General features: G+C 38.4%; 1 protein-coding gene across 1 annotated transcript in view; it reads right to left on the reverse strand.

Moving 5' to 3' along the window:
- LOC122806348 overlaps positions 1-21,505 on the reverse strand; it is a gene marked incomplete in the record, with an annotated part of 125,947 nt that overhangs the window by 21,537 nt on the left and 82,905 nt on the right. Inside the window, 1 exon segment of the mRNA XM_044076686.1 lies at positions 39-251. Within this exon segment, the coding sequence (XP_043932621.1) occupies positions 39-251 (213 nt within the window).

Consider the following 21,505-nt stretch of genomic DNA (forward strand, 5'->3'; position numbering starts at 1 on the left):
CCATGGTGGTGTCTGTATGTTAATACATTTGCACATACCCTTCACTGTAGTCGACTTTATGCTTCCTGCTTCTGTCACTGTTTGTGTTGTGGTTTGTTTCTGAATTTCTGAGTTCTTTTCTGTTTTCATCTCTTTTGTAGGTATTAGAGAGGGTTTATATGACTTTTCCGGTACTTTCCGTGTGGCAGATTTCTCTGGAGTAGCAGTAGCAGTGGTAGTTTTGGTAGTAGATTTTGGCTGTATTACTTTAGCTGTAAATTTAAAAACAAATGTCATAAATAAATATGGGGACAGGCAGCGATAACAGAAAAAAGAAAAAGCTGGTCACAGATTATGGCCTTGCAGTCTAAGAATGAACACGTTGCCCTAACACATCCCCAGATAACTCTTGTTATATCCTTCCCATTTTCATGTGTCCTTACAACATGACGACTGCATTTCTTTTACAAGCATTGAGCCCATGCAGGTTTCACTTCGGCCTAGTTATTCAGCAGGTTACATGATTTCCTTACTGCCCTTTTTTTCTGAAGATAAATAAAGAAAAGTCAAAAGAAAAACAGTAAAGGGGACGTATACAATTTCAGAAAGTTCTGATCTGTACATTTTATTCAGATTTTTTTTTTCTTCTGCCTGTGCTACTCAATTCAATTTGTGTCAACAATAAAACTTTGTTTCTTCAGCAACAAATTCCAGATTTTCCTGCAGCTGATGGCCAGTGGAAGAGATAGAAATATGTAATATATACAAGTATTGTAAAAGCTGTGATTACAGGGCATCTCTAAAATCTATGCCTATATGCACACAACATCCCTGTAATTTGAAATACTTTGGACTTATTTGTAAATAACAAACGCTTCCAGCAGCGGAAATGAATGATAACATGCCTGCCAGACAACAGCAGCTAGTCAATAAACGTAGAATGTCCCTAGCTTTCTGTTTGACATGGCTGAGAAAAACAATCAGCTTGCTGCTTTATTCTTTACAAATAAATTAATAACTATCAGGCAATAAGCTCCTTGTGTAAGCTTTCTTCTTACTTGCAAAGTAGGTCAAGATCTGATAAGGTGTCCTGTTTCATATACTTAGAAACATTGTGGACCTCTTCCTGTGATGAAGCTAATTGAGGAATTGGGGTTAAATCCCATATGGCTGCAAGGCCATGGTCAGTGAAACTGTTAATGAATCAGAGCTGCAATGATTTATAAATACGTACAGTGCCAACCTATATTTCTGACTAAATGTCTTAAAGGATTCAGGACTCCCTGATGTACATAAAATTTCTAACCAGCACTTGTATATCAAGTCTGAATTTAATTGCAGTAAAGGATTTGGTGAGTATGATTTCTTCTCTGAAGTGTATTACACAGTTTTGGAATTGACTATGATACAAATGTGTCTTTTCAAAGCTGTATTTAATTTAAGATGAAATTTACCAGTACCTTTCTGATTCCCTAACATATCCCCAGACACCCATGGAATTGATGACTAAATGTAAGATCAAATGTGCCTTGACATTGCCAGCATTGAAAATTCTGTGTTTATGCAAAACTTGTTTCTTACTAGATTAGCTACACTGTTTTACCATGCATAATCTAATAGTGTAGTCCATGTCTTTTAAACCATTAACTATTTTGGTATGTTTTCTTTGCCGGGATAGAAGTTTGTTTACATTAGTCCCAGTAAATGAAAGCAACATTATATTCTAAAATTAGGCTTAAAAATTACAGTAATACTAAAGTGCCATTCTAGTAACCTATTTTTAAATAAACCTATGTCTGGTGGAGCTCAAGCCCTTCAGATAGTGAATGTGTTTAGTGGTGCATCAACCCATTCACCCAGTGGACTCCATGAAAGTTGGCTTTATTCTGCTTCTTCCTTAAAGTAACTGTCTTGGCTTGATCTCCATGGCATATGCTCGCAAAAAAGTCCTCAATGAATACCAGGAAAGGAGGTAACTGATGGCTGCTAGGCACTGGAGGTGGTGGGAGAACAGTATATCAATACAAAATGTATGCATAACCTTTGCATTATGAAAATTACTTTTTGTTGCTCTTCTTAGTTCAGTAAAAATATAAATACTGTTTTTTGAGGAGAACTAGTATCCCAAACCATATTCCTTTCAATATCACTAGGCATACCTTCTACATGCAGGGACACTGAGATCTAATCAGTTGAAGCTTAGATGTATTAAGCCTTGAAGAAGAATCAGGATCATTTAGAGTCCACTAAAAGAATGTAGAATGCTTTTGCAGCAGCAGATACCAGCATGTGAAAGGGCCTTAGGATTTACAGCCAAATATAACACCTCATTCCCAGTTTTATTTAATTTCTTTTAGATTTCTTTTTAAAAATTCAATAAACTTTATCAATATTTCTGCTTGAAATAATCAAGACAAGTGCAGTCTTTTCATATTACCTTTCCTGATGGAGGTGGTTAATAAATAAATGTGTGTGTGTGTGTGTGTGTGTGTGTGTGTGTGTGTGTGTGTGTGTGTGTGTGTGTGTGTGTGTAGGGTTACCACCTTTTCAAAATTTCCAAAGTGGAACATTTTTCAGAATTCTTACAGAATTTGAGTGGTTTCTGTTGTTTTGTTTTATGCTAAAATGTTTTTCAGGTACAGAATATTTTTAAACCATTACTGGAGAAAACTTGGGAAACTTTTTTTTGTCCTAAACTCTCAGGACAGTTGCCATTTTTCATGGTATGTTTCAGGGCACGGTTGACCTAACAGGGACTGTCATGCATTTTATTTTTATTTATTTATTTTATTTTACATTTGTTAACCGGGGGTATCTGACTGAGCCGAAAAGTCCCTTTTTCAGCAGAGGCCTGGGGAAAAAAGCTCCACATAGAAAAATTACAAATACATTTAGTTATTTAGACTTGATCAGTATATGCACAAATTACAAAAGACATGTTTTTACAGTGGTATACAGCACATCAGCGGTTACAGTGGAGAGAACAAAGAAAAAAATATTAATTTAAAAATAAAGGTAATTAATAGATTTGTGGTGTACAGCTGAAATTTGGAACATAGGTAGAATACATACATAGTACACAGGTACAGTACATACACTGTAGATTAGACAGTGTTTGTGAGTAAGATTGAAAACTATTATCAAGTACTCTAGGTTTAGTATGTGTACCTTATCCACTTTCAGTAGCCTGGGGAGCAATCATGGCACTGCCAACTTTGCTTGAGATGTTGCCTGATGAGGTCTTTAAAGGAAGCTTTGGATGATTTGTTTTGAATGCTAGTGGGAATAGAGTTCCATTTTTTAGCCACTGAACAACTATATAGTGCATCTCCAAAGCTATTGTAGCTGTTGGTGACTTCTAGTAGTAGTTTGCTTGATGATCTAAGAGACATTTTGGCTGCGTGATGTTGTACTAGGTTGTTGAGGGCAGGACACTTATTGGGGAGGTAATAGATCGAATGACAGAGGTAGAGCTGATTGTAGGTTGGGAGGTTGGGCAGGTCAAGCCAGTGGAGCTGTCTCAAAGCAGTACAGTGCTATATGAGCAATTTGCAGCAAAGTGGGCAATTCTTGTTATAACAGGCTTCCATTTTGCTTAGTTCAGTTTTGTTGAGATTAGTCAGAATGGTAGATGCACAGAGTAGGGTGGATAGAAGTTGGGAGCGAGCAATGGCTGATCTTGTGTTGTTGGTAAGAAATGGCTTGATACGGTAGAGTTATCCCAGTTTGGCATGTACTTTTTAATAGTTATGTTGAGATGACTATCACATTTTAGGTGTGAGTCTATGGTTATTCCCAATAGCTTAGCATGTGCCACTGGAGCGACCGGAGTAGCATTTGTGGAGTAGATAGTGAACTGACTGTTATCAGTGTTTTTGTTAGAACTGGTTATAATCATAAGCTGAGTTTTCTTTGGATTGAGGATAAATTGGGCTTTGGTAAGGTAGTTTTCAACATCAACGAATGCTAGTTGAGTTGTTTGCAGGAGGGTGAGAATGTTTTGTGCAGCACAGATTAAGATAGTGTCATCTGCATACTGAATGATAGATGCATGCTGTATGGAGGTATGGAGGTCATTTGTGAAGACTGTGAATAGTAGTGGTCCTAAGATAGAACCCTGTGGGACTCCAATAGATATGGGCAGCTGAGGAGAGAGAGAATCTTCCCATTTTACAGCTTGGTACCTGTCAGTTAAGTAGCTTTGGAACCAGGTAAGAGTGGAATTTGATAGGTGATATTGGTTTAGTTTGTTTAGCAGGATTTGGTGCGAGACTGTGTCAAATGCTTTGTACATATCCAAAAAAAGAGTTGACACCTGCAGGCCTTCATTTTGAGATGGTTTACTGTGTCTGTGAAGCAGAGGAGGGCTGTAGTGGTACTATAGGATTTTAGCCAGGGGGGAGAGTAAAGCAATGGGTCTGTAGTTATTAGGTTCAGTGGAGGTCCTCCCTTTATGTATGGGTCTAACATAGGATATTTTCCAGTGTTTGGACACATAGTTTTCAACAATTGATCTGTTTATGAGAGTGCAGATTGGGATAGCAATAGCATCTGCTGTGATTTTCAATAAATAGCTGGGGAGTAGGTCGGCTGCTGTTGATGAGGTTTTTAGTTTGGAGAGCATGCTTTTGATTGAAGTGGTGAAAACTGTTTTGAGGGTAAAGCTTGTATTAGTGTTATTTGTGTTGGGGGGGGGATAGTGAGGAAGGAATTGTCCTGTGATACTAAGGATAAAATTGAGTTCACAAAGTGGGAGTTGAATTGTGTTTCGATGGGAACGTTAGTGTCAGGGGTGGTTGGTTTGGGGGCAGACTTTTGGGTGGATTTTAGTAGCTGGTTTACATTTTTCCAAAATTTTGGGAGGTTGTGTTGGTATTTAGTTTGTAATGTCATGTAGTGGGATTTTTTGTCCAGCCTAATGCATTTTTATGCACAGTTGCGCAGTTCTTGGAACTTATTTAGGCTTTGTGTTTCTTTGTTTTTTTTGATAGTAAAGCCAGGCAGTATCTCTGGACTTGAGGATTTGTTTGGTTTCTTTACTGAGCCAGGGGTTTGTAGAGGTTCTAACCTTGATTTTGCAGAATGGAGCGACAGTGTCTAGGTGTTGCAGAAATGTTTTGTTGAAATATGCTACAGCCTGGTCAAGTGGGAGGGTTTTTAGGGGGGGGGTCTAATCACAGTTGCAGAGTAAGGTGTTTAGGACCTTAGGAGAGATTTTTTTGTGTTTCTAGTGGATATATAGTTAGTAGTTTTGCATACGCTTGTTCTACTACTTATAAAGTATATTATGTTGTGGTCACTTAAGGTGTCTGGGAGACTGCCTGCGTGGGGGTACGATGTGGGGTTGTTAGTTAGGACCCAGTCAAGGATGGATTCCCTTTTAGATTTTTTATCACATCTAGTTGGAATTTGGACTAGCTGCTGGTATCCATGGAGATTTATTAGATTACTTGGTGGTCCTGATATGCAGGTGAACCAATCTAGTTTGAAATCCCCCAGAATAAGGGTTTCTTGTGAGTATGTGGAAGAACACCAGGATAAGAAGTCTTCAAGGCTAGCAGGTGTATTACCAGGTGGAATATATATTACAATTGTGGTGATGACCTTTTTATGGTGAAGTTGAAGTTGTGAGATAAGTATGTCCCAATTATTGGGGGAGGGGTAGGAGTTTGGTAATTGACATACAGTTAAGTTGGACTTGTACAGTAAGGCAGTTCCACCCCCTTTACGAAGTGGTCTGTCTTGTCTAATGATATTGTAGACAGTAGGCAGAACTTCTGAGTTAGCTATGTTTTTATTTAGCCAGGTTTCTGTTAAAGCAACTATGTCTGGGGAGCAGTGTGCTATTGTGGCTTGGAGTTCAGGTATTTTATTTTTGGTACTTCTAATATTAATATCTAACATTAAAAGATGGTTGGTTTTGCTGCTGTTGTTGATTTGCCCAGGAATGAAGATAGTGGGGGTGTTATGTTCTGACATTTGTATGGGAACAGTTTGCGTTGGACAGGATGGATATGGGCCTGGGTTGGGGTGGATATCCCCACTTATGGTGAGCCTGATGTTAAAATGGTGATACAGATGTTGGAGTTTGGTGAGGAGTGTGAGAAAGTATTGTGTTTTTTGGAGTAGGAATGAGAGCATATTTGTTTAGTTCTGAATTGGTCCGTTATATAGTTCTTGAACAATTGTGGACAGATATTATTAGAATGTGTGCTGTCTGTATATGAGAGTGCATAATGTAGTGTTGTGCTACTAAGTTTAGGGATATTGCTAGAGTGATAACTTGTGGTGTTATAAAGAATTATGAGAAGACAGACAAGACTTAGTTGTGTGATAGTCATGGTTATAAAGTTTAAGTTGGTTCTAGGTGGGGGTCTGAATAGGAATTATAGGGTTGCACTATATGTGGATGGGTAAGAAGTGTGGGTGATGTAAAAAAATGCCTAGTGGGAATGAGAGTGATTGGGAGTATTTTGTGTGGAGATAGTTGGTGTAGTATAATGTGATCTGACATGAGCTGTGATTGGTGGAGGTAATGTGAGGGTGAGCTGTGGGTGTAGCTGTGATTACTATAAATGTAGAGGTAGTGGGGGCAGGAGGGAATAGGGGGCAGGGCAGGGGAGCAGAGAGAGCCCGAGCATTAGCGAGGGCGAATGGAGCAGGGCAGAGCCCACCAAGACAAGAGTAAAAAGTAAGTATTACTTTACAAATCTGAACACTTTAAACAAATTCCTGAGGTCTAATGGCTTACCAGCAAGCAGAATGCAATTGCTGAAGAGCACTTGTGTCCTGGTGGGAGACTAGAAATTTAAAGTTGGCTCCATGCTCAGCAGGATTCTAATATAGATTTAGTATTGGGGGAGGGAGATAGCACAAGGGGTGTAAACCAGGTGGAATGCAAAGAAACCAGAGAGGCAATCAGTGGAAATCAGTGAAGGCCTCAGAAGGGGTAAGTAATAATTCAAACTACCTGTAAAGTGAAGGAGAGAAGAGACAGCAAAGTTTATTAAGGTTGGGAGTGTGTCTTCACAGGGGGAGTGTGTCTTCACATTGACTTGCTGATTAGTAACCAGTTTGTGTACAGATTAGAGTAGGGAGATACATTAGCAATGAAGGGGAATGTATAGAGATGCAAATAAACAGGTGGGCCTCCAAGTGATACAAACTAAGGCAGAAAGCACTGAGAGGGCTGCTTAATGGTTAATTTAGTCACAGGGATCTGAATTAAATGTATTCTGTCTATTGGACAGTTAGGATTACTGCACTAGTTGGGGAGGGAGGTCACAAGGCTACAACAGTCAGTTTTATTAGCACGCTGAGAACTACTAAGAAATACTGCTAATGTAATAGCTTCACTCTCATAAAACATACATGTAGAATGCCTGGGTGGACTGACCCTGCTCTTGAGGCTCAAAATGTATATCCTTGTTTAGTTTTGCAGTACTGATTCCTTCTTATACTGTATGGGTGGAGTGGTAGCCACAGACTGCAGATTTGCTTGAGTGTGCTCCTGCTCTTGAGGCTCAAAATGTATATCCTTGTTTAGTTTGCAGTACTGATTCCTGCTTATACTGTATGGGTGGAGTGGTAGCTGTAGACTGCAGATTTGCTTGAATGCAGAATGCAATTGCTGAAGAGCACTTGTGTCCTGGTGGGAGACTAGAAATTTAAAAAATGCATAAAAAGGAACAGGGCATAACTAATATATGAAGATATCAACAACATTTATTATCACAGCATCTGTGTTTACATCTCATCCCCAAATTGAGGCTGTTTCATAACCTTTTCTCACAGCTATCTTTACAGATTTACTATGTCACATTATCACTGAATAGTTGTTAATTCTAAAAATGTTAATGGAACTGATATAAAGCTACTTTTGTGGAATGTACCACAAACAGCCCACTTACCTGATTTTCTTGATTATTATTTTTTTGTGTGATGCTCTCCACCTTGCCTGGGCCAGCCCACTCCGTTCTGCCCAGGCTCCACTCTGCTACCCTCCCCACCCCTGCATACTGTAGATTTATACTCTTATATCTCTGAAAGGGCCCTCCCCCTCACTCCTATTTATCTAATCAGCCTTCTCATCCCTACTCTATTTCTCTAAACCTTCCCTTTCTATTCAATAACCTCACTATCCTCATATTACTAATTCATCCACAAAATATTAACAGTATGCTTCTGCCATTTCTCTTACCTGCTATTCTGGTACTTTTCTGCAGGTTAACATCTTATCACTCCAACCTACTATACCCTCCCCTATCATCCACTCTTTCCCAAATTACATCCTCCTTCACTAATCACCTAAACTTCCATATTCACTCTCTCTTTACAATACCTCCTACATTCATTATCACAAAATAAAACATTTCAGTTTTTCTCTTCCCCTAAAACCAAATTCAAACCCTCTACTTTCTACTTCTGCTCCTCTAAACCTAAACTTACTGTTATTTCTTTTCTACAAGATGGGGACATCCACCCCAATCCTAGTCCATCCTCTTACTCCAACCCTACCACCTCCAGATCTACAAAGGGACACCAAACCCCCTCTTCTCAAATGAAACACTTATCTGTTTACTCTATAAACCTACAAAGCCTCACTAACAAAATCTCTGACCTACATGCTTGGATTTCCACTACTGTCCCCACATCCTAACTCTCTCAGAAACCTGGCTCAAACCACATATCACTAACTCTGAAATTCTACCCATTCCCCCACCCCTAGCTATAACATATTTTGGCAAGACAGACTCTCCAAAAAGGGGGAGGTGTTGCCATTATGTACCATGATCAACTGAACCTCTCCCCCATCCCTTCCCCTCCCTGATTTCTCTCCTGTCGAACTCGTATTACTCAACTGACACCTTAATCCACACATGAAATTCATAGCAGCATCTATCTATATACCTCCTGGTAACAATATTCCTATTTTTGAATCTGTTCTATCCTGGATCTCCCAAAATATATCTTATGAAACATTCATACTAGGTGATGTCAATATCAATTGGAATAAACTCTCTCTCAACTCCCTTTAGTATAAACCTGTTTGGTTTAAGTCAACTTATCTCAACCCCCACCCCTATCAATAGAACGTCCATCTCCATTCTTGACTGGATCTTAACTTATAACCCAAATCAGTACTATAATCCCACTACCCTTCAAGTCTCCTTAAGTGATCACCTCCCTATATCAATACTCAGAACACATCTCATACCTCTAAACCCCACCTATACAGAGACTGCCAAAACCTATCCAATTTCAACACAGAAACATTCATATACCAAGTCTCTCTAGTTAACTAGTCTAACCTCTTCAGCCTTCCTCTAAATGATGCTGTTCTTGAATTTAACAATACCTTCCTTAGCATACTAAATACCCTAGCACCCATCAGAAAAATTAGGGTAAAATATAATCCCACACCCTGGCTCTCCAAAGCTACCCTTTCCAATATGAAACTAAGAGACACTACCTAGAAACAATGGACAAAATCTAAATCATCATCATTCCTCCTTAAATTCAAAGAACTAAGAAATCTTACCAAAAACTTATTATCCAAGACAAGAAAAAATTCTGTCATGAAGCTCAAGCTACCCACACTTCAAACCACCCAAAAATTCTGGCACACCATGAACAATATTCTCTATCCTAGGAGACCTTCTACCACCAACCCCTTCCCCAAAACACCACTCGATACGGCAATCCTATTAAACAACTACTTCATTGACTCTATCTGCAAACTAACCCCTCCAGACACTAACCAATCACAACCCTCCACCACCTACCTCTACTCAGCCTTCTCCCTGAAACCTGTTTCCACTGCTTATATTAAATCCCTTTTGCTGAAACTTAAAACTTGCTCTCCCTCCTTTGATAAATTACCTCCCCAGTTTCTCAAACTTGCAGCCAATACTATAGCATATCCCATCTCAATCGTTATCAATCGATCTAGCAAAGAATCCTCAGTCCCAGATATTTGGAAATCCTTTTATACAATTCCACTTCACAAAGGAGGCAACTTCACTAACCCATCCAATTTCCAACCCATAGCCATCCTCTCTCCTCTCTCAAAAATTTTAGAGAAATGCATACACAGACAACATCTTAAATATCTACTTCATGAAAATCTGCTCACCCACTCTCAACATGGATTTAGACCACACCACAGCACTTCCATGACCCTCCTATCTTTCACCCAGACTCTAGCCAAGGCAAGAGATAACAACAAACTGGTGCCATGGCTTTTCCTTGACCTTTCCAAGGCATTCAATACCGTCACCCACCAGAAGCTTCTCACTAAACTTACCAAGCTCAGTCGCTCTGCTCCCTCTGTTCTCTGGTTCTCCAGTTATCTTACTAATAGACAGCAATCTATCAGATGGCAGACTTCCTGCTCACCTTTCCTGTCTATCAAATCAGGTATACCCCAAGGATCTATTCTTGGCCCCCTTTTCTTTAATATCTTTACAAACAATCTACGCTCCACCTGCTGCACCTCTTCTCTGATCCAGCATGCTGATGACTCACCTCTTATTACCCTCTGCGACAACCCTTCTGACCTTCACTCCCTCACACAGACTTTTTTAACACCATTGAACAATGGTTAATCAATAACCAACTAATTTTTAGCTCAAAGAAAACTAAGTTTCTTCTTTTCCTTCCTCAATCCATGTCCAACCTTAAATCATCCTTTAATCTCTCTTCTCTAGACAACACCATCATTCATGCTGACTCCCATACTAAACTTCTAGATATCACAATTGATGACCAACTGAAATTTGATATTCACATCCACCAATCCATCAAAAAAGACCAATCAAAAACATGGTCTTTTGTATAGAAAGAAAACATTCTTATCCATCACCTCAAGGACTTCACTAGCTCAAGCCTACCTTCTCCCTTGCCTTCTTTATGCCTCCCCTATATTTACTCACCTGTAAGCTAATCTGCTAGCCAGGCTAAAACAGACATACAGCCAGATAGCTAAGTTTGCCTGTAACTCCCCTTACAAATCCCATCACTCCCTGTCCCTCACACAACTACAGTAGCTTGAATTCCCTCAACTACTCCAACTTTCTCAGCTACAGATGACACATTCCCTACTGCACGAACCTGCAAACTGTCCCTCCCTGTCTACCCTCCCATCTAATTACAAACCTTCATGATCATGCCATAGCACTGACCAACAGCTATTCGATACCTATAGGCCTAACAAGACAGTAGGCAGATTACTTAGAAATGCACTATATCTCAAATTTGGAACAAACTCCCTCCCAACATATGCTGTATCCAGTCTTCTCTTCACTTCAAAAAAGAATTAAAGAGCTACCTTGCCAAATCCCCCTCCTGTACCTGCCGCCACCCTACCTAACTCTCTCACTCATTTTTGACATACCATAATTTTCCTCCTTTCCTGACTCTAATGTAACTTTTATATACCAGCGCTGGGGCCACTGAGCTACACTATAACCTAATCTCAACTTATCTCCTTCTTTGTTACCATCCTATCCCCCCATCCTATTGCTGCATTCCTCTAGACTCTACACTCTCCCTTAACTTTACTTCCTATAATTGGCTTACTTTCCTCTGTACACTCTCCTAGACCTTACCCCCCCACACACACACACACACACACATTCTAAATACTTATTATTTACCAGTTTTGGAGTCCTTCACTATTTTTCGTCTTATTTTGATGATCTTTTGTAAATCTGAATTTTTATTTTTACTCCAGTTGCCTACCTCATGTAATTTGCTACAATGTTGCTGTTGAATATTTTTTTAATGCCGAGTTATTTTCCATTATTTGTACTTAAACTCTGCTGCTCTTTATTCACAAATGTTTGTAGTTTTTGTTTATATATTTGTGTGGAGCTTTTCTCCTTGGGTCTCCACTAAAAATGTGCCAACAGCCCAGTTTGACTAACCTGGCTAGCAAAAGACAAATAAATAAATGTAGGAAGAAACAATTGCTGGGGACAGAGATTAAAATTTGAACTGTTGCACTGCGCAAGCAGCTCACTGTTTAAACATTTTGAAGCACCATAGTTTGAAACCTCCTCCAAGGCTCATTTTTCTATTCCATTGTGCTGCAACAGTGTTTTCCATCTGCACATCCCTTTCAGGAGGAGGCAAACTGATTAGCCAGTACAGAGCCAGACACATTTGGAATACAGTATTTTACTGTAAATAAAGACTATCCTGCCTGAATACAGCATTTATGGCTGAGGATGATAGCGTTAAACTCATTTGCATCATCACACTCACACTCATGTAAGTATTACAGCATGGAAAGCACAAATCTCTAGAAAAGACCAATATAGCACCTACCTTTGTCGTCAACATAGCTTTGTAGATTTTTAACCCACTGGTCTTCCGACATACCACAGACACTCGTAAACGTTTTACCATTCACAAGTTTTGCCTTTATCAGATTAAATCTGCAGAAAAGAAAAGATAACATCTCTGTTTAAGGCAGCCTTGTTGTGCTATCTAATTATACTAGACAAATGATTGTAAAACAAAAGTTACACTTTTAGCATTGCAATTCTATGTAGTATTACTGTTATCACTTATAACCATGTGTTGGCAGACCTGGAATAAAGCTTATTTATAACACTGAGTTAACTGAGAACATATACTGTCTTTTATTGTGCAGAAGACTCTTTAGCATAGGGGCAGCTATTAAGGGTAATCAAATCAGGTACCTGACTAGGACAGTAAACAGGAATCAGGACCATATTACATTTGGGATTAGTCCATGATGTCTTATATTTATTTGTAAAAGCTAAAGATAATGCTAACAACTGTTGGCTTAAATGCTTGGAATCTAGGCTTATGCAGTGCATGTGTACAATGGTACTTAATATAGATGGGTGAGTAGGTGTAAGGTATTATCGAGATGGGTAACTGTCTAGAAGTATGTTTAAAACCATGATAACTGGTTGGTGCTGCTGCCTTCAGACTTCTCAAAAGAAAGAGCATGGCAGTAAAAAGTAAGGGGCTATCTCAAAGAGTGAGGGTCATTACAGGGAGATGGTGAGAAAGAGAGAGAGAGATCAAATTGTGGAAGTATGAAAGGATTAAGAAAGGTTGTAGGGTAAGGATGTGATGGAGAACAGCAGCAAGGGGTTTAAGAAAGGACAGGAAAAAAGCATAAATGTGAAGCAGATGGATTTGGCTGCAGAAGTAAAGAGGGGTAAACAAGGGGGAGATGGAAAAAAGGAGAGGGGGAGGCAAAGACATAGGAGGTTTCACATGATATATTTCAGGCAAAGGACACAGGTAGGGAGTTATACATGTCATCAAGTTAAAACTGACTGAAGATTCAACTAAAAGAAACTAGTCTAAGCTTCAGCTCCATAAATAAGTGTCTTTTGCAGTGGTAAGCCCACCTGAACTCCAAATAATCCTCCTTATTTATATTTACTAAATCAGTACTTGTTTAATCATGGAGAAGGTAGAGAAGTCCACACACACTGAATCACTGCAGCATTCAAATGTAACCTGTGTCAGCAGTGATTTCTAATTAAAAAGCAATGAGTGATCATCATCAGGAACTGAACTTGACCAGTTTAAACCTTGTTGACTGTACACCCAATAACCTACAGGGTGACGGGATCTACAGCTAGGGGTAACCTGGAAGGAAAGGAAAGAGAGGAGAGATGCTCCCTCAGAGAATCATAGTTGAGGAGGGAAAAGATTGACCCAGAAGGAGGTTCAAGAAGGGCTGGTAGAAAGGGACTCTGTTACAAGCAGAATAAAACTGAAAATCAATGGGAAAAGTGTAGTTTTGTCCTGGTACAAACAGCACCAATATCACCATTAGCAAGAACAGACAAAGTAGTGAGTAGGGCACTCATAAGAGGCACAGCATACCCACGTAGAGTGGTCCTTGTGCGTAGCAAAGTAGTAGCAGGGAGTCACTAGCTATGTGTGATGAAACAGACCAAGCAATGGCCTTTCTGGTGCAGCTGCCAAATGCCAACAGTTTCAAGGAAATAAAGGAACAGATATTATAACTACTGACTTGGGGGCTGCAAGAAGGAGCAAGATTATAAAACTGTGAAAAACTGGAGAGATCTTGAGAAAATAAGTAACTGTACAATGAGGATAGGCTAAATCTCTAACCCTAAAGACCAATATATTAAGGGAAGGACTTCAAGTGTACTTTAGATATAGTTTTATGATTGAACTAATGTGGGATACAGAAGACTAAGGCTGATTGGAGGAGAGAGCTGCTGCATGGTAATCCCTTGAAGGAGTTCAGCACAGATGTGAAAAGAAAGGAGTCAGTAGATATTGTGCTGCTGGGAGGGGGGAGGTGGAGTTAAGGTGTTTGTTTGCCTTACAAACACAAGCAGCAGTTGGAGAGTCTCAGGGATAATATAATTGACTAGGCTTAAAATGGCTCACAAGGGCAATTAGCTTAGTACTAATCTATGAACCTATGAACCTATATGAGTAGGAGACGTATGGGGTATAGATGTTACTGTGCAGTTGCAGAAGTTTAAAGAAAATGTTGCAGCTGCAGGAGGCAATTGCAGAAAATAGTTAGTGTTGCTGTGATAAAAGAAACATAGGCGAGCAAAAGTGGATAAACTGTGGTAATCTCTGACTTTAATGCAATTAGAAAAAAATAGGAGGTAGAACGATTTAGGATGGGTAGCATTTTTTTTAAAGGAATGTATTTTTTCAACAGAGAATTCAACTGGGAATCCTTATGTATAGTGCAAGACCAGCAGAAAAGTCCCAGGAATACAAGATTTAATAAGAAAATACCTAAGATATAAAAATAATTCTACAAACCTAATGATTAGCTCATACATTTTAATATACAATGAGTTATGACAATCAATAAGAGTTACATGTCAACATTAAGTAAGTAAAATTTCAAGAAAATCAGATGCACGATATCTGCATAGTGTCCATTGTTCTTTAATATTCAGTATGTCACATATGTTGTATGATCTGCCCAGAAAACAGCACCCGTGTAATATGTATACTGTTACACTGAGTATAAATAGAAGTGTAGATGAATACACATACACAGTTTGATATGTACTTACTAGGACTGGTGCAACTTTGTAAAATAAGAAAAAAAATCTATATTTAAGGAATAATATCTCAGAAGTAGATAAACACATCAAACAAGTAGCTTCTATGGGAGAGACTTGGAAATTACACCAAATCTATAATTCACCATGAAGTTGTTCAGAGAATAAATTACTAAAACCATCATGTCAAAAAAGTGAATACTTATTTTAGGGGGCTCCATTGTTTAACATTCTGTCCATCTACTAACATCTTTTGATAGCAGGAAGTGACTGTATCTTAGGTTTGTCGATTAAAGTTTAATTACAGTGTAAACGAAAATAGCTTGCTAAATGACTGACTGATTATAAATTGCTTATAATTCATGTTAGGGTCAAGGAAGCAAGATATACCTCCTTAAATGGGATGAAACTGTCTTGTAAACAATTAATGACCACTGTACAAGTATAAAATCCCATTTTTTAAATATTTTTTATCTTTAGCAACACAAATTGATTATGCCTTTACAAAGGAAGAGGTGTATATAATTGGATTAAAACAATGAATTAGGTTATTGCTAGCTATGAGGAATCTGCTAACAAACCAGTATTTTCTCTAATACTGTGCAATGAAATGTAATTCTTCTAGGTTCCCTTTCCAGATGTTATCAGTCAAGTATTCTGTTAGTGAAGCCACAAGATCTGATTGTTCTCCGAACATTTATATGGTAGACACATGCAGTTGGGGAGCAATGATGCAGATATTTGATCTTTTGGCCTCAAAAGAAGGTTACAGAGTTGTTGCTGTCACTGACGTTTTGCATACCACAAACATTCTTGGAAAGCTCTAAACGTTCCTGTGCTAAGCCTGATATGATTGGAGGAGGCTCTTCCTCTTGTCATCTAACATAATCAGGCTGGATTTTATGGTTCAGGGAATTAGCAACGAGACAACAGTTTGTGAGACAGTGAACATATTTCACTTTAGTAACCTACTGAGCATTCTTGGTTAAATATGACCTGCCTAAAGCTCTGATGAACACATATACTTCTTGCAATCCTGTCTTGAGCTTGTTAATTTGGACTGGTGGTGTATTTCTTCGAGGAACTTTGAATATGCCAATGTGTTGGACAGGATGCTATCATTCTTAGCTTAATCTGCAATTCCTACATCTGTTAAAGATGAGTTAACATAAAATAACACATAAATGAACTCACAAGTGGTATGTCAGTATCTTACACATGTTTTGTAGCATCCCTGAACTAATTCTAGAACTCTTATACAGACTTGGTAACCTTGAACATTATACCATTTTTCATAAAATTCATACCTTAAACCTTGCTTACCTTCTGTTCTAGTAAAAAATTATCATAATACAGATAGCAATAAAATAAAGCTGGCCTTAAGATACATTGATTACAGCAATAAAATAAAGCTGGCCCTAAGACACATTGATTACAGCAATAAAGCAAAGTTTGGCCCTAAGACATATGGATTAGGTTTTCATCTATGAGGATGAGTTTGTTGATAGTTCTTGGGGTGTGAGTGAATCATTTTCTGGACATTATACATAGTCATTCTTCTCTTAATACAAACAGGAAGAAATGTGGTGCAAACCTAAAGGAAATGAATGTTATGTCAGATTTGCAAAAATGTCCCCTGATCTTGTTGCTGAAAGAGAATCTAGTTAATTTGTATGCTTTTCTTCAATATTTTAATAGGTTCATAGGTGTGTATTAGGCTAATGGCCCTGGAGCCTTTACAAGCCTAGCCCATAGAAGTGCCCTGGCATTGTGCCGCCCAGCGTTAGTTTACTGATAACAGCTGCATTGATGATCCTTTACTCATGGCAACTGACTTCAAGTAGATATTGACTTCAGAAACCTGTTGCTTCATTGTAGTAAATCTATGATGGCTACAACACATTGAAACAATGACATTAAAACTACATTCTTGAATTTTCTCCATTTTTCACAAGGTTGAGTGACATGGAGATGGTTTGGATTAATGTTTGCTTTTGAGTGTACCAAGCTTGGAGGTAAATAATCCTCTCTGTGCATCTTCTGGCTGTCCATAGCTAGGGGTATCAGCACTTCTGACTGCCCAGATATGACTGTTGAGCCTGCTGCCTGTGATGGCGTGCATACACAAGGCCATCCATTGTCTATACCCTCCCCTGGCCATGGACAACACTGCCAGTGTGAACTGATGAGTCCTCTTAGACTGGTGCTCTTCCTGCTCATCCTGTCAATCATACTGCCCTAATGGGGTCTGAATGGAGAGATGAAAAGTCAGCAAGCAAAGGAGAGTAGTATTGCTGAAACTGAATTCATTCTCATGTCTTGGTGAGTACCTTCACAAGGTAGACCCTGTTTTCCGCAAAATCTCACCAAAGGGACATCGATATATAGACTGTATTTATATATCATATATCATGGACAGAAGTAGGTCAAAAATTAAAAAAATATAGCTGGATGCACAAGACCCAGGATAAAATAGTGCCCAATCCTGGTAGGCGCACTAGTGCCAGGACTAGAAAAAAATGACAGTGTAGAATCCTCAAAATATGGAAACATTCATACAATAGGGCCAGGCCAGGCCCAGGGGGAAGATAGCCCCCCTGTTTTAGAAGGAAGTAGCAGTCCACAAAAATCACAAAATCTGATAGGCCAAAGAAGAGCCATAAAGATGATACAGTGAACTATTGAGGATAAGAAAGAAATTATGTATTGTTACTACTATGCAAAAAGCCCAGAATTTCCAGACACAAGATATACAAAAAGAATGAGAGAAATTAGAGGAAAGAAAAATACTTGCACAAGAAAAACTATCAGAAACTTCAGATAATTTGTGGTCATTAATACAACAGATTTGTGAAAAACAGTATATAGCCAAGAAACGTTGATCTGTTTGGAAAAAGAAGAATGTGAGGGAATACAAAAATATAAACAACAAAACCCAGATATTTTTGAAAAGTTTAAGAAAGAAATATGGACACAGGAAAGAAAGAGATATTTGATATGGTGCAATATTTATGCAAAAGCAAAAGCCAAATTAATCAACATAAAGAAAGCAGCCCCAAAGATATTTAAAGAGGAAAGGCAAAAGCGTCCAAGCATGGAAATTTTCACAATAAAAAATAATATCACAAAAAGGGAGTGTAGAAAAGAAGATCAGTAAAGCAGAAGTAAAACAAATAGAAGTTGAACTTATGGAGTGCCTGTGAAATGAAGGATTTGATGTAGAAGGTCTAATATAGGTTACATCACAGTATGATGGAACACGTCCCCAAAGTAAGGAGAAACAGGAAGACCAGGAGACATCTGAAGAAGAAATATGGACATGGGAAAGAAAAAGAGATTTGATATGGTGTAATATTTATGCAAAGGAGAAATCAAAACTAATCAGTACAAAAACAGCAGCACCAAAGATATTTAAATAGAATTCAGGCAAAGGAATCTGGACATGGAAAACTTTACAATACAAAAAGTAAGACAAAGCAGAAAAGTAGAAAAGGAGACTGATAAAGGAGAAGTTAAAGAAATAGAAACTGAGGTTATGGAGTACCTGCAAAGTGAAGGATTCGGTGTAGAAAACCTAATTCAGAAAGCACCACAAGGATAGAGTAATGGACCTCCAAATTAAGGGGAAACCAGTGGAAAGGGAAGCAACTGGTCAGGTGCCATATGAAAATATTTTGGATCCTTCCACCAGAAACCAGTATAAACATTCACTTGAAGTTGGACAGCAAGGGAAGGAACAGGAAACTGTGGAAACACTGATGCAGTTAATGTTGCGGAGTGATAGTCCAGTGAGTTCCCATATGACAAGACAACGGATGGTACAGGATGAAACTGAAGAGAATGTGCAATGTAAAAGAACCCTCTATAGAATGCCAGCAGGAAATGGGAAACAAAAATGTGCCCCCAGTTTAGAAGAAAACGAGCTAAGAGAAGAGTTTATTGACTTAAGAGATAGATAGCCATATTAAGATCAATGAAAGAAATAGACTGAAGAAGGTCAATAAAACCCAAAAAGTCAGAAGTTTGATAAAACAAATGAACACAGTAATTAGGACTGTCCATAGAGATCCATGCGATATAACAAAAGTGAACAGGATATATTACTGTGCAGCTAAATTAATAACTGATAAAGTTCTACCACAAGAACACAGGGTAGTGAGGGAGAGAAAGGGGAGAAATCGAATACCATCATGAAAGTATCGAATAGAGAAAACTACAAAGCAACAAAGACAAGAAGTGTCACTGTTAGAAAAGTATAGAAGAGGGAAAAGATCAACAAAAATACTTAGAAAGATAGATGTGATAAAAACATTGCGCAGCATTAGAACAGACCAGGATCTATCATGCACTATCGCAAGTAAACTAAAAATCTCAGCACATTTGGAAAAACATAGAAGATATGCAAATAACTATAAAGGAAAAGTGTAAAATAAGCAATTTATTGATGACCCAAAAAAGTTTTACAGAGAATTGGGAAACAAGGTAAAAGGAATTGAAAGGTCACCAAAAAAAGAGGAAATAGATACATTTTGGAGACGTATCTATGAAGATCCTGTGGAATATAACAAAGATGCTAAATGGATAGAAGAAGCAAAAGAAAGAATAAGAAGTTTAAATGCACAGGATATGAAATGGGATGAAGTAACAGCCAGAAAGATTGAAACAAAGTTAAGAAAAGCCTCTAAATGGAAAACACCATGCCCAGATGCAGTACCTAACTTTGGGTTAAAAGTATTAACATCTTTGCATGAAGATTTAGCCATGCGAAAGAACTATTTATATGCACACCCTGAACAGACACCAACTGGCTAACAACAGGAAAAACAATGCTCCTACTTAACAGTGACCCTACAAGCTACCCTAAAAATGATAGACCAATACGTTTCCTTCCAACGACATATAAACCATACACTGGAATTGCTGCCGACAGAGTTTATAGTCATTTAAAAGAAAACTCAATTATGGCAATAGAATAAAAGGGCAATAAAAGAAAGTCATATGGAACAGAGGATCATTTGTGTTAAAGTCATAGTGTAGAACTGTAAAAAGGGGAATAATCTAAATATGGCATGGATTGACTATAAAAAGCATGTGATAGTATCCCACACTCATGGATAAAAGACTGCTTAAAAATGTTTAAAATACACCCTACACTGATCAACTACATTACAGTGGCCATGAAAAAGTGACAGACCACTTTGCAATTAAACCATAATTTTTCCTGGGATAAAAATTCAAAGAGGGATATTCCAGGGTGACTCTCTGTCACCGCTGCTATTCTGCCTTGCCCTTAATCCATTAAGCTGTCTACTTAACAGCTTAGGCCATGGCTATAATTTATCTCCTAGAAAACAACAAAGTGTAAAGATCTCTCTTTGTCAATGACTTAAAACTGTATAGCACATCAGATGAGGAACTGAAAGCACACCTGCAAGTTGTCAAAACTTTTCAGTTTATATAAGAATGGAAAACTGCAGCACCAAGAAAACATCAGTTTGGGACAAGAAACTCCTTATTTTGAATATGAACCTACAAAGCTTAGTCAATAAAATCCCAGAATTTCATACAACCCTTACTCAATACTCTCCAGAGATAGTCATAAGAAAAGAATCCTGGCTAAAACCTCAAATAGAAAACAGCAAAATACTATCCCCTGGGTACAATATTCTAAGACTAGACAGGCCTTACAAATGGGGAGAGGGATTGCCATATTACACAAATATCACCTTCACCTAGAACAACTAAACACAGTTTACCCAGGTCAAAGCAATGTGGAAATCCTCTCCACTCGACTTAGGATCAGTGCCAGTAAAAGTGTCGTTGTCATGGCTGCCTACATACCACCTGGCAACAACCTGGCCACCAGCAAAGGCTTCCTCTTTTGGGTAAGTTCCACATTTAGCCAAGAAATCATAATCATGGGTGACTTTAACCTAGATTGGTTTTCCTTTATCTCCATTACTCCAAGTGACTTCATTAACCTTCACGGCCTCCACCAAATTATTAACTCCCCTACTAGGACTGACAAGCATAGTGGTAAACAATCAATACTTGACTGGACATTAACAAATAAACCCTCCCAAATCTATCAGACTGGCTGCCTCCCAGCTTATCTAAGTAATCACAATCCCACCTACCTAATTAGACAGTGATACAGCCAAGTAAAGACATAGTTTATAGTTTCATACATAACAAAAAAAAAACTTCTCACCTGAAATATTTAACACTGTTCTACAAAAAAGTGACTGGATCCCTGAAATACTTGCAGCTCGATCAGGCCATAGAATACTTCAACAGCATCTTCCTCAATATCCTGGATAACCTAGCCCCTCTAAGAAAATGCCGTAGCAAATCAAAATACACACCTTGGCTCCCAAAAGGAACCAAAATCCTTCTTAAACCAAGAGAGAAAACCTGGTACTAGTATCTTAAAACTAAAGATGAAACATTGCAAAGCTTTTGTCATTTAA

This window comes from Protopterus annectens, chromosome 7.part0, assembly GCF_019279795.1.
Source record: "Protopterus annectens isolate FY-2018-M chromosome 7.part0, PAN1.0, whole genome shotgun sequence".
In the NCBI taxonomy this organism is placed as follows: domain Eukaryota; kingdom Metazoa; phylum Chordata; order Ceratodontiformes; family Protopteridae; genus Protopterus; species Protopterus annectens.